This window comes from Condylura cristata, unplaced genomic scaffold (assembly GCF_000260355.1).
Source record: "Condylura cristata isolate star-nosed mole 26May11 unplaced genomic scaffold, ConCri1.0 scaffold00009, whole genome shotgun sequence".
NCBI classification, from domain to species: Eukaryota; Metazoa; Chordata; class Mammalia; order Eulipotyphla; family Talpidae; genus Condylura; species Condylura cristata.
Genome location: NW_004567110.1, coordinates 27,964,956 through 27,977,644, shown reverse-complemented (window position 1 = coordinate 27,977,644; position 12,689 = coordinate 27,964,956). Strand labels below are relative to the sequence as shown.

Sequence of the window (12,689 nt, the reverse complement as noted above, 5' to 3'; positions counted from 1 at the left end):
CACAAGAGGCTTCACCAGAGTGAGGAACAGAACAAGGGGACTGATTAAAATACACTACTGAGGGGAGCAGCAGGCGAGACAGGAGAGTTCTGCTGTGCCATGTGGTTCAGCTCCCTCGCTGGGGATCAAACTCATGCTGCACTAACTGTTGACATGGTGCTGAGACTTAACCCCTTGTGTCACCAGGCAGACCCTGGATAATGTGTTTTAATGTGTAAATTAAACTGATTAAATAAGAGAACACAATGACACCAAGGAAAATCTGAATGTCTATTTTATTTCCATTAAAAAATATGACTATATAAAATTTTGGTCCTCTTCTCTATCTCTGCCATTTAAATTTGAATACTTTGATTTTATTAAAATAAAAGCAGAATCATATCTGACACGAGAACTAAATATTTCATTCATTAATTAATAGGATTTAACTGAATTAATTGTGCTTTTTACTATTTCTCAGGAGTGGTAATTCATCTTTCCTACATGCTATTTTCCTTTACTTTTATTTACCGAGTAAAGACGTAGTAGTGAATCTCTACCCACACCCAGACACATGAGTGTACATAAGTGTAATCTGTAATATCAGTAATTGGCCTCATTGTTTATGTTCAGTTACCCTTATTACATGTTATTTCTGTAATAACCAGATATTATAGTCAGTCTTACATTTTCCAGCATCAATTGTCAAAATTAAGATGTAAAACATTATTAAAATTTCAGACTAAAGAACACTGGGGCGGCTTAGTCATGCTAGTGTGAGAGGCCCTTTGATAGCTACTGCTTCGATCTCCACTCGGCTTCCCTGCAAGGAAAACAACAAAAGCAGTGTTTAGATCATATTTTATGAATTAAGAGTGTGCCATAGTACCTATCAAAATCGATGGAACAAACAGCAGTACAGAATTTTAAATATTAAACTGTTGAAGAAGGAAGAAGGGAAAATAACCACTAAGGACCTGTGACAGGTCAGGTTGCCATACTAGGCATCTCAGTATACATTAGCTCAGGTGATGCTTACAGAAGCTCTGCTAGACAAGTGTGCTTTCCTCAACTCACAGAAAGAAGGAGCCTAGAAACGTTAATTGACACAAGCTGATAAGGGGTTAAACCCATATAGTTGCAAGTTCAATGGTCTTTTTGCTATATGTAAACCTAAAAGAATATTGAAATTCCAAGTAATAATCAATTAAAGTAATAGCAATATTATTCATAGAAGAATTGAATGTTCTTTAGTGGAAAATCAGAAATAAAAGTCAGTAAGAACTGTTTCTTCATAGGCAGGGATAGTGTTGCTAAGGACCCCAGGAAAAGCTTCTTAACAGATCAAAATACTAGTATAAGAATGGTGAAAAATGTCAGCATTGTCTTTAAGGTTATATTCTAATAGGTTTAGATATTTTATTATATAACAGCCAAGTGAAATTTTATTGTAGAACTTACAAACCTTGCCCAATTTATAGTCCCTAAATTTATGTATAACTTTAATTTTTAAAACAAAACTTAAAATTTGTTGCTTCTTAATTTGCATACCCTCCCCATGTATAAGACTGGTGTTTCCATTTAGAAGTTTAAATTCTTGCAAAGTAGGGACTATTCTTTTTCAAAATTTCCTTCTATAATACTCAGTTTGTTATATTGGAAAACAATGTAGAAATTTTAAAATGTGTATGTTATTTTAAAATGCACTTACTCTGGGCAAAGCAGCAACCTGGTAAGCAGCTCTAGCAGGATAATGACTCTTGAAATCTAAAAAAAAATTTAGTTTTCAGACATGTAATGTTACTTAACACTGCATAGTCAAGAATCTGGTAATTGCTTCACAGATAATTAATTTTTGGATATAAACATTAAAAAAGCTCATAATCATATTTGTTTGATAAATACTTTGTCATATAAAATGTCAGCTTTGTGGAAAAAATTAAAGTATACACTTGGATACTTGATGTGAGTGGGGTTTTGTTTTTTAAGTGGTACTTACAAAATAGTTGTCTAAATAACAGCAGGCCATCTCAAGCAATTTTGGTAGGGATTCTCTGCTAACTTTTTTTTTTAGCCTTATGTTTAGGAGAGAGTAAGCAATGATGCTTTTTCTGTGGATAGTTCACTAGGTTAATAGACTCATTTCTTGTTAATATAGAAGATAAGAATAAAGCCATGTTACTTACACTGTTTGTAGACTTCATTGACAGTATTAAAGTCATTTATGTCAGCCAGCAAAACAGTTGTTTTTACCACTAGAAGACACATAATTGTCATTAAGTTAAGGCATTGGGTATGATTCAAAACATGACTCAGAAAACAGTATATGGTTCTGTGATTGTGTTGATTCAAATTCACTGACATTAACTTTAGCAACCAAAGTAAGGCATGACATAGTGTTCTTCCCTAATATGCCACGTGTTCTTCACAAAGGCCAAAAAAATACCAAACAGAACTGTGAAATGGTTGCAAGTTGCTCACCATTAGTGAAGTCACAGCCTGCAGCTTTCAGAATTTCACCGATGTTAGTGAGAGCCTGTGAACCAAAGCAAAACAGGCCTAAGACACTGATGTTATAGTAAAATTTTAATTAAATTTAACTCATCATCTTTTATTAGTAACTCCTTAAACAGCTCACATTGCAGAAAAAATCTCCTTTCTGTAAGACATTCTCTTTCCAGGCTACCTGTCGAAGTGAGCTGCTTCTTGGCTTTCCTTTACAGAAATGAATCTTTCTGAAATACAGCGAGAAGCTGTATCCTTTTGTGAATAATAAGACTATTCCTTAGTGTAACAAGAGTGAAGCTCTTAGCCTATGTCCATTAACTAAAGTAGAAACAATATGTGGGGCTCCTACCTCCCCACCCTCAAGGATAAAGTATGATGAGCTGGTAGCAGTAAAGCATGTTTTCTTTTGAAGCAATATTTGATTTTGAAAGCACTGGTTTTCCTTTTTCTGAGGAAACTGTAAAGGTAAGTTATGTATATGTATGACATCTGGTCTTTGAAAAAAAGATCAGTTTTTTACCCTTTTTCTATGTTACTGATACATTAAATGTTTGATTCTATTTTTTTTTAATTAACCTTCTAAATAGGTAATGCATGGATATGGCAAAAATTCAAAAGCTATAAAAAGCAGATAGTGAGAAGATGTCTCCAACCTTTACTGCCCCTCTTCCCAATACTTTCATCAGAGGTAACCACGTTCTAGTTTTTTATATATCCTTCCAGAGGCAGTCAATGTTAGTATCAGTACAAAGGTATGTATCTTTAAACACACACACACACACACACACACAGTAGTTTATGGTACCTGCTGCTTATATCTTGGTTTTCTTTCATCACATAACAATTTATCTTAAGAGATATTTTCATATTACCATAGTTGCTAATCATGGGCCTACCATAATTTATTTAACTAGTTCCAAATGGGTGGATATTTAGGTTGTTTTCTATCTTTGGATATTACAAACAAGTTAGTGTGAGTATATTAAGTTATAATTTAATTATATTTACTAGATTAGAATTGGTTTCCCCGTTTTTATTTAAAATAAAAAACAACTCTGTGCGCTATTTCTCTTACTAACAAATGTTGACTTTTACTTCTGTGATTTTTTTTTTTTGAGGGCATTGGCCCCCCCATGAGAAAATTTCCCAATCCATGTGGAACTGGCAAGATGTTATCTGATTTCAATAATTCAGGTTTAGCGTCACCTCAGTGATAAGGAGGTAGAAGGCAGAATCTTTTTTTTTTTTTTTGTGGTTGTTAAATGGTTCATCAAACTTCCAACTTTTGGCTGACATAAAACCATCTTAAATTCAGCAGTAACTTAAAAGGCATTTATCTGTGCATGTTTATAAAACAAATCAGTGGATTTGTAATACTGCTCAAAAAGTTGGACAAAGGAAACTTCAAATGTGGAAAATTTACTTACCTGTTTGGCCTCTGCTACCACCCCTCCTGGCACAAGCTGTCCACTTGACGGGTCAAAACCTACCTGTCCCGAGATGAACATGGTCCTGTCGACTAAGATGGCTTGGCTGCAATGAACAGAAATCCAGTGTATAAGTAAAACATAAAATTCAATGGTAAAAGATTTCTGTGTTAGAGTATACAACAAAGCACAAAATGTAAAATGAAAGTGATAACTGGATTTCATTAATGTTAAAAACATTTTTTTAAATTGAGGTAATACTGGTTCACAATGCTGTGTATGTTTAAGGAGTACAGGTTCAAATGTCTTCAAATTTATGATACAACAACGCACCCACCACCATCCAAGTACCAGTAATCCTCCACCACAGTCCATCAACTCTTGCCACCCTTTGCTCATACCCCCTTCTCCTTCTGGTAACCTCAGTTCTACATTCAGAATTCAAAGGTTTGTTTTGGTTTTATTTTGTCTGTTTCTTCTTTGCATTGTTTCTTTCTGTTCCCAATAAGTAAAATCATCCAATATGTCTGTGTCTTTCTCCTTCTGACTTAATTTGTTTAGCATGTAAAATTAAAATTTTTTTACTGAAAAACATCTTTCAGAAAATGAAAATGCAAGTCACAGATTGGGAGAAAATGTTTGCAAAATATAAACCTACTAAAGGAATTTTATCCAGAATACACACACACACACACACACACACACATATATATTCTATAGAATTCTCTCTCTATAGAATACATAGATATTCTATGGAATTCTGATAACTGAATGAAACCCAATAAAAAATGGGCAATGACTTGAACTACTCCATTTAAGTAGATAGATGGAGTGCTAATGAGTACATGGAGAGATGTTCAATATTATTGATTCCACTTCCATGAAATTCTAGGAAGATCAAGGAATAGCAGCAGAAAGCAAATTAGTGGCTGAGTGTGTGTGTGGGGGGGATTCATTATAATGGGTGCAAGGGATTTTATGTGGTGATGGAAAGGTTTTAAAACTTAATTGTTATAATGGTTTTCTGACACTATATATTTACCAAAACTCATGGAACTCTACACTTAAAATGGGTTAATTTCATATGTAATTTAAACTTTTATGAAGCTGTGAAATACAAATGCTTTGTGACCACTGTAAGAAAACAGGTGATCCTTTTCAGACATTGCTGGTTGAAGGTTAACTAAGGATCTGCCTGTGATCCTAAGGAATTTTATTCTTGCCAAGTACTCACTTTAGGAACTGTTTCTATAATGACGATGTTTAATTTCAGAATTAGGATAAAATCACAGAAAAAAAAAAAGAATAGGTGCACTAAAACCTGAAAAGAGTCAAACAAATGAACTTTAAAGGAAGCTTTTTAGTTTTGGATAAAGCCCCTCCATTTGTTTTTCAAATTTTGGTAAAATATATATAACATAAAATATCCCATTCTAACCATTTTTAGGCATAAAATTCAGTGAGAATCCACTTTAAAATATTGACAGAAAAAGCTTAATAATCATTTAAAAATTTTTTTTAAAAGATTTATTTGTGCATAAAGAACTGGGGTACAGACTAGAGGCTCAGGGGCGGTGAGAGGCTTCACCAGAGACAGAGTGGGGAGCAGAACAGGCAGATCGATGACGTACACTGCTGAGGGGAGCAGCGGGTGCGTCAGGAGAGGTCTGCTGCGGCATGTGGATCGCCTCCTGGCCAGGCGGGGATTGAACTCATGGGGAAGTGGCTTTAGCTTCTTAGTGCTGTGCTTTAACTCGCTGTGCCTCCAGAGAGGGCCCCATTTTAAATTTGTAAGGAAAATTTGTTTTACTATTCCATGCTTACTTTGAAATTAAGGCTATTTTCATTCTAATCTAGTTCTCCATATTTGGTTTTCCAACATAGCCCAAACTGTTCTATTTTTTATTTTACTAGTTCCCTCTAATTTTCTTAACCATATTTATTTTCCTTTATAAGTTTTAACAAGTACACAGAAAGTCTAGGAATTTTGGCTTTCACTGTGGTCTGCAAATAAGTAACTATTGCGCTCATTAATGTGTAAGCTTTTCTCAGATTGAATAGTGTCATCAGCTAACAGTTTCTACTAGCTGTCCCATGTAGAATTAGGCTATCCTAGGTCCTTCAAAACTATTCATATTTGAAATAGTTTAAACTCATATGTGTATTCACTGATCAAACACTTTATGACATTAAAAAGAAACTTATTGATTCTCAGAAAATAAAAGTAAGGTCTGGACCTCTGAGATTATCTGAGGTATGTGAGTTATCACTCAGAATTAGTAAAAAAAAAATTGTTCACAAAAATAATTAGCTAGAAGACACTTCCTGAGTTTAAGAATCCATAGATTAGTCATTAAGTGCCAGAAAAAATTAATGTATATTAATCCTACTTCCAGGTCAAAGGGTAATAACACTTTTGAAAGTATCTGCTGAAATTCTCATATCATAATCTATGCCACGGACTATCACTTCAAAATGTTATGCTATTTGGATGTGTGCTAGCAAAATGGAAAACGAGCAGCAGCAAAGTGATGTTGAAATCGCTCAAGGTTCTGTCCTAGAATATTCCTGAAATGTGCTGAGTTGAATACTAATTAGTGACAACACCCCATCCATCCCAATGCCAAGGACTGAAAGTTCAACACATTCAAATTCTTCCTGGAGAAGATCCAGAATTTTCAAAAAAGTGTGCTCATTGCAAATTACACACAAAAACTCGTTTCCCAGTAATTCTTTTTTTTTTTTTTTTAAGATTTTACTTATTTGTGCAAAACAAAACTGGGGTACAGGCCAGAGGCTCAGGGGTGGCAAGAGGCTTCACCAGAGACAGAGTGGGGAGCAGAACAGGCAAATTGACGAAGTACACTGCTGAGCGGAACAGTGGGCGGGCCAGGAGAAGTCTGCTGCGCCATGTGGGTCACCTTCTGGGCAGGCGGGAATCGAACTCATGCGGAAGTGGCTCCAGGCCCCCCAGTTCCGTGCCTCAACCCGCTGCGCCACCAGGGAGGGCCACCAGGGAGGGCCCTCAGTAATTTTTAAAATACATTCAGTTAACTTTATAAGGTTCTAAGGAGTTAGCTGAAGTGTGATTTTTCTCTTCAGCATTAAACACTGAAAGTTAGCAACATTTCTAGTGGTCTTGTGTCATCTCATCTTGACACGAAAAACACAAGAACCACAATGTCCTGCAGAGTCTCTACACAATGACCTGGCTGATGGTTTTTCTCTTGTCATACAGGCATATTCATATAATGACTATCCTTTTTTGCTTGCATTTTTATGAAGATAGTTGACCCCACCACCACTTTTGTTCTAAAGTAAAACCACTGGGTAATTGAGCGGGAAGGATCAGAGGAGAAGGAAGAAGATGACTGATTTTTATTTTACTAACTATTCTTATTGTCTTCTCTAAATTACTGTCAGAATTCTCTTCTTAAAAGAGAAGCCAGCAGGTTGTTTCCTGTTAAAAAATGACTCCCTTTTTAATTCTTCTGTGGGGGGGATGGCAAAGTAAATAATTAAGAATGATTTCTGGAGACTGCTACCTAGGTACAAATTTTATCACACCATTTCTTAGTGGTGTGACCTTGGGAAAATTAGTTAAGCTTGAGTGCATCAGAAATGGGGACAGTACTTGTGAACAGAAAGCACAACAGTCTTTATTGCTGAGATAGCATCAATAAATGTTCGCAATTATTACTTCAACCTTTTTATTAGAGAGAAAAACAATAACATCTTAAGAAAACAAGTTAAAGAAACCCGTCACTTTAAATAGAGAGCAGGCCTCAGGTTCCCAGCCAGCTACAGTTTTTAGCTACTTTTTAGTAACACGTTTAAGAGTTTATAGTTTACTCTTAACTTTTTTATATAACAAAAATCCAACTGAGTTCATTTCAAAGATCTATTTAACTGGCTTTATTAAATAATTCATGCATCTGGCAGTGTGCTTTCTAAGCAAGTAGGTGTTCCAAAAAGCTGTACAAAATGGGAGGTTTTACAGGCAGGAAGAGGGCAGGTATAGGAAGAGGGAAGTACTTTGGCTTAGTTAGGTAACCCACCTGTGGGGAATGGATAAGGGCCATAAGATATCTCATTTTCCTTTGGGACTTATCAGAAAATTCCCTACTGACCACTTGGAACAACTTTCCTGGGGAAGGTTGAGACTGAAGTCTGGTGAGGTATTAGGTTTTGGCGGATTTAGCATAACGCCATCTTAATTGGGGTTGTCAGTTTCTTTTTTAACACTTCCTGTTTTAGAGTACTCTTCTAAAGTTTTATTTTTTAAAAAAGATTTATTTAAAAAAAAAAAGATTTATTTATGTATACAAGAACTGGGGTACAGGCCAGAGGTGTAGGGGGTGAGAAGGATTCAACTAGAGACAGAGTGGGGAGCAGAGCAGGCAGATGGATGAAGTACACTGCTGAGGGGAGCAGCGGTGGGGCAGGAGAGGTCTCGACGCCATGTGCTCGACGCCATGTTGGTCACTTTCTGGTCGGGATAGAACTTGTAATGCAGCGGCTGCAGATGGCTTCATAGTGCTGCGATTTAACCTGTTGCACCACCAGGGAGGGCCCCAAAGTTTCCTTTCTTAACTTGTTAAATAAAATGACACAGTTCAAAGAAAATTGCTAAAGTAAATTTTAAAATAGGTGGCATACATACTTGGTCATGAAAAAGCAAGAGAAAAAGTGGAACCTGGATTATTGAAGTTTCCTCCTTAATCCACTTATTTTTCTCCTCTATGCCTCAGTTTATTTCTCTAGTAAGAATGCTCATGAGCTTCTGTTGAAATCCTTAACATATTAATTTTACAGTCTAAATTTACAACAGTATTATGAATAGCAAACCCAACCTACAGTACAAGGAACCTTTCTAAATAATTTTGTCCTTCTTCTCCCCCAAGTTAGAATCAATTTCTCTTTCCTCTTTTGACAGCTCCTGTGTACCTTTACTGCAGTGCACTTTATTTCTAACCCTACTACAATAACTGTCCTGACACACATAAGTGTTATTTCTCAAAACAGTATAAAAAGAACAAGGGCTTTGTGTCAAGCTGTCACATCATATGACCTTGAATAAGTTCACTTTGAGCTTCAGTTTTTTGTACAACAGGAATGGGACTTAAGAAAGTGGCTGACATGGTGCCATATATCATGCACTAAGTGTGAATTTCTTTCACTCTGGATTGTTCCTTATACATTTTTAACACCCCCCCTCCCCAGCTCTAGATTTTCTTTAACAGTGGACCTATTCTATACACTATATTCTAAAAATGAAAAAAAGTTTTAAAGCTGAAACATCTTAATAAAATTGTGTGTGTGTCTTATAAAAGAATTAACCTTTTTAACAGCTTCTGGTAAATGACAATGAATGTATACAGAGTAGAATTTCTGGGTAGTATAACACATATTTAGCTGAAACATGCCAAGCAATCTTGGAAAATAGCAATGATTCATACTGGACTTCATTACTGGGAAATACCAATGAATTCACAAACATCACAATGCATCTATGTATATCTTGTAAAAACCACTGTCTTGGGTAGATGTGCAGGGATTTGATAAGTATTTCTGTGAAAAAGACTCAGTTCTCCCCAAAGGACACACACACATCTGTTGATGGGATTTACTTCTTCAATTAAGAGGCTTAAACATTATGCCGAGTGAAAGAAGTGTCCAAAAGAACGCACATGTAGGATTACGTTTATAGGAAATGTCAAGACCAGACAAATTAACAGAGCCTGAAAATAGATCAGTGGTTGCCAGGTACTGGGGAAAGAGAAAAAGGTACGGGTAATGAAAAAGGTCTCAGAGTATATATCAGTGATGGTCACACTACTTTGTTAGGAAAGAACTCTGAATTGCACACTTTAACGGAGTGAATCTTATGGAACTTAAATTGTGTTTCGATAAAGCCGTTATCCAAAAAGGTAGTGGGGGAGGAGTGTAAACCGCAAAACAAAAAACCCCTTCTACAAGGAGGGATTCTGGTCGGCAGGGCTCCGAAACTAGTCGATCCCACTCGGGGCCATTTCTCCCGGTGTCAGTGGGGCTCCTAGCTTGCTGTGGGTCTCCGGTCGCGATACCCCATCTCCCGGGCTGTTTTCAGGAATGTTGATGAGGTTGGCCCAGATGATCTCCAAAACCTACCCCAGCTCAGCTCCAGAGGGGCCCGGCCCCGAACCTGTGATCCCAACACGCCCGGGGTCCCTCCGCACCCCCGCGTGCTTCCTTACCTGTAAGGACCAATGGCCGCTGGGGCTTTCGTGGTGCTGATCACCTTTTTGATCAAAGATGTCATGGTAATCCTTTTCTTTTACTGTTCCTGGGAGAGAACGATACAGTAGTACACTACCCCGGACCGCGTCTCACCAGACTAGCCAGGCAGGCACTGAGTCTCCGCAGTTAATATGTCCCCGGGAGCGGACTCGCTTGGCATTCTGGGAGTTGTAGTCCCTGCGTGACTCCCGGACACGTGGAAACAGAGGCTTCAGTGGCGCATGCGCCTTCCAGCTCTCGTACAGCTCGTGTCGCCTCGGAGGGGACCGTCGCAGAGCCTTGTCATTCCAACCCTGGGAAGCCTGGACTTCTTCTGGCAGGTAAGTCGTGAGGGCCTGGTGTCTGCCGGAGCTGGAAAGTTGAGGGAAGTGTGTGTGCCGTCCTCCCTCCCCGCACTGGTTCTGTGGCCGGGCTCTCCTCCCCATTCTCTCCCCGGACCTCACTAATCTCCTCTTTCCTGCTGCCTGCGTCTGGGCCTCCCTTCTCAGCTCCGGGCCTCCCTTCTCAGCTCCGCACCTCCTTCGGCCTCTGCTCGTGGGCTTCCTACTCTGTCCTTTCTCCGTCTTGCCCCGCTGGGTGGAGGCCATCGTGAGAATAGGCTTGCAACTCTTCTGCTACCCTAAAGGAGTAAGATGGGTGATTCCGGGGACCTCGCTGAGATCTGGATGTTGTTCCGCTTCCCGCAGCTCCCGTATTCCCTTTTCTTGAGGGCTCCTAGTGCTCTACGAGGTCTGTCTACGCCTTCCCTCTCCTTCCGGGCAGAGCCCTAGTTAGTGGGATCTGATTTTAAAGTCACCGATCTTGGTCCTGCCGGTAGCCCCAGAACTGGTCCCTTGGCAGACAGTCATGCTGTGTCAGAAAGGATGGCACTCGATTACATATTTTCTTGCGTTAATAAATCCATTACAGGCACACTTCTCGCCACCTATGCGAGCACGTGTGCGTTCACCAAATACGTCTGTCGAGTCTCCTGTTTGTGCAGGGCATTTTGCTAGGTACTGGAGATGCTTCAGATTGTTGTCCTATCCTTCTTCTGAAACATAATATCGGGAAATCCTCTTTATTTCCCTTCATTTTGTCCTACATACAGCTGACTTAACTGCTTTTCTACTTCCAGATCAAGAACGTTTAGTGATTTTTTTTTCCATTGGTTTAAAGCTGCATGGAATCAGACTTTCTTGCTCAGTTTTACCCTCTTTCACTCTCTTCCCACTCTAGTTATCTAGAGTTGATATTTCTGAATTTACACAGTACATTCCTGATATCTCTTTTTCTTATCCAGATTACAATTACCTGAAATCTTATTTGCTTAGTGGCCTGGGGCAGGTTATGTTGCTTCTCTGTGCTTCCATTTCTGCATTTATAAAATGAGGATAGTGCTGGTACTACCCTTATAGAGCTGTGAGAGTTAAGTGAGCAGGGCCATGTATGGAGTGGTGGCTAGCACATAAAGGTCTCAATAAATGTTGGTTGCCTAAAATGACTAAATTTTCAGAGGCCAGCCATGTCCCTGTATAACACAGAGCTTGAAACAGCCCAACACACAGTATATAATAGGTACCTGAAAGCTTGTTAAAATTGATTAAATTGAATAGAATGGGGATGCTTTCTCTTTATACCATAGTAGCTTCCCTCCCCCTCCCCTCCTGTGGTTCAATTACCTGCAGTAAATCATTGCCCAAAAATATTAGTAACATAAGATATTTTGAAAGACAGCACATTCACATGAGTTTTGTTACAGTATGTTATTATAATTGTTCTGCTGCCCAAAAGTATTAGTAAATGAGATATTTTGAGAAACCACATTCACGTTAGTTTTGTTACAGTATATTATTGTAATTGTACTATTTTATTTTTGTTGTTAAACTCTTACTGTACCTAATTAATAAATAAAGCTTTATCATAGGTATGTGTATTTAAGAAAAAAATATAGTTTATGTAGGGTTCAGTACTATTGTCATTTTAGGGGATACTACTGTAATTTCACCAAATGGTCCTTTAAATAAGGAGCATTCTTGTAGTGTTACAAATAATTCAACTTGTATAAACAAATACTTCATGTGAAACAAGTGTTATTAAGGTTGATTTTATATCAAGTCAAAATCACCAACTTTCTAGATCTGCAAGAAATCAGAGACCTTTGGTTAATTTCTAGGCATCCAAGTTGGAGTTCAGTGTGTCAAGGACTGTGTCTGATCAACTAGGGCATACTAAGCCGTTTTAGAAAACATGGCATGTCCAATTTATTTGAAGATTTGGGAGGAAAACACTTTCATAAAGTGTAGCACATACTTAGCTCACTAAAGTTTTGACTGAATGAATATGAAAACAAAACCAAACTAGGTATATTAAAGCAAATACAAGAGTCACTTGAATGTTAAGGTAAGAGTTAAGTAAGGTTCCTTATGGAGGCTAATGTTTTTTTTTTTTTTTTTTTTTTGGAGGCTAATTTATGTATTTGTCCATACAGACTCACTCTATGTTCATTTTTTTTTT

At 37.9% G+C, this 12,689-nt stretch overlaps 2 protein-coding genes across 2 annotated transcripts in view; one reads left to right on the top strand and one right to left on the bottom strand.

Annotated features, from left to right (window-relative positions):
* Positions 1–256: 256 nt before the first annotated feature.
* On the bottom strand, positions 257–10,326 carry HRSP12 (heat-responsive protein 12). The gene is made up of 6 exons (XM_004680011.2): positions 10,151–10,326; positions 3,915–4,020; positions 2,461–2,515; positions 2,166–2,234; positions 1,691–1,746; positions 257–802 (listed from the first exon to the last, which is right to left on the bottom strand). The coding sequence occupies exons 1-6, from the start codon at positions 10,213–10,215 to the stop codon at positions 746–748; spliced, it is 408 nt and encodes a 135-aa protein (XP_004680068.1). The 5' UTR covers positions 10,216–10,326; the 3' UTR covers positions 257–745.
* A 116-nt stretch (positions 10,327–10,442) lies between these two features.
* The window catches only part of POP1 (processing of precursor 1, ribonuclease P/MRP subunit (S. cerevisiae)), a 31,923-nt gene continuing 29,676 nt past the window's right edge, over positions 10,443–12,689 (top strand). The window contains exon 1 of the mRNA XM_004679702.2: positions 10,443–10,513. The gene's annotated coding sequence lies outside the window, so the exon portion shown is untranslated. The remainder of the gene's footprint in view (positions 10,514–12,689) is intronic.

What these genes read in the sequence shown, in the direction of transcription:
- HRSP12 (XM_004680011.2), bottom strand. Translation starts at nt 10,215, where the DNA reads ATGACATCTTTGATCAAAAAGGTGATCAGCACCACGAAAGCCCCAGCG. An exon ending in AGGCTGTGACTTCACTAATG is followed by an intron (nt 2,235 to 2,460) that starts GTGAGCAACTTG and finishes TGTGTCTTCTAG; the next exon opens with TGGTAAAAACAACTGTTTTG. An exon ending in CAATGAAGTCTACAAACAGT is followed by an intron (nt 1,747 to 2,165) that starts GTAAGTAACATG and finishes ATTTTTTTTTAG; the next exon opens with ATTTCAAGAGTCATTATCCT.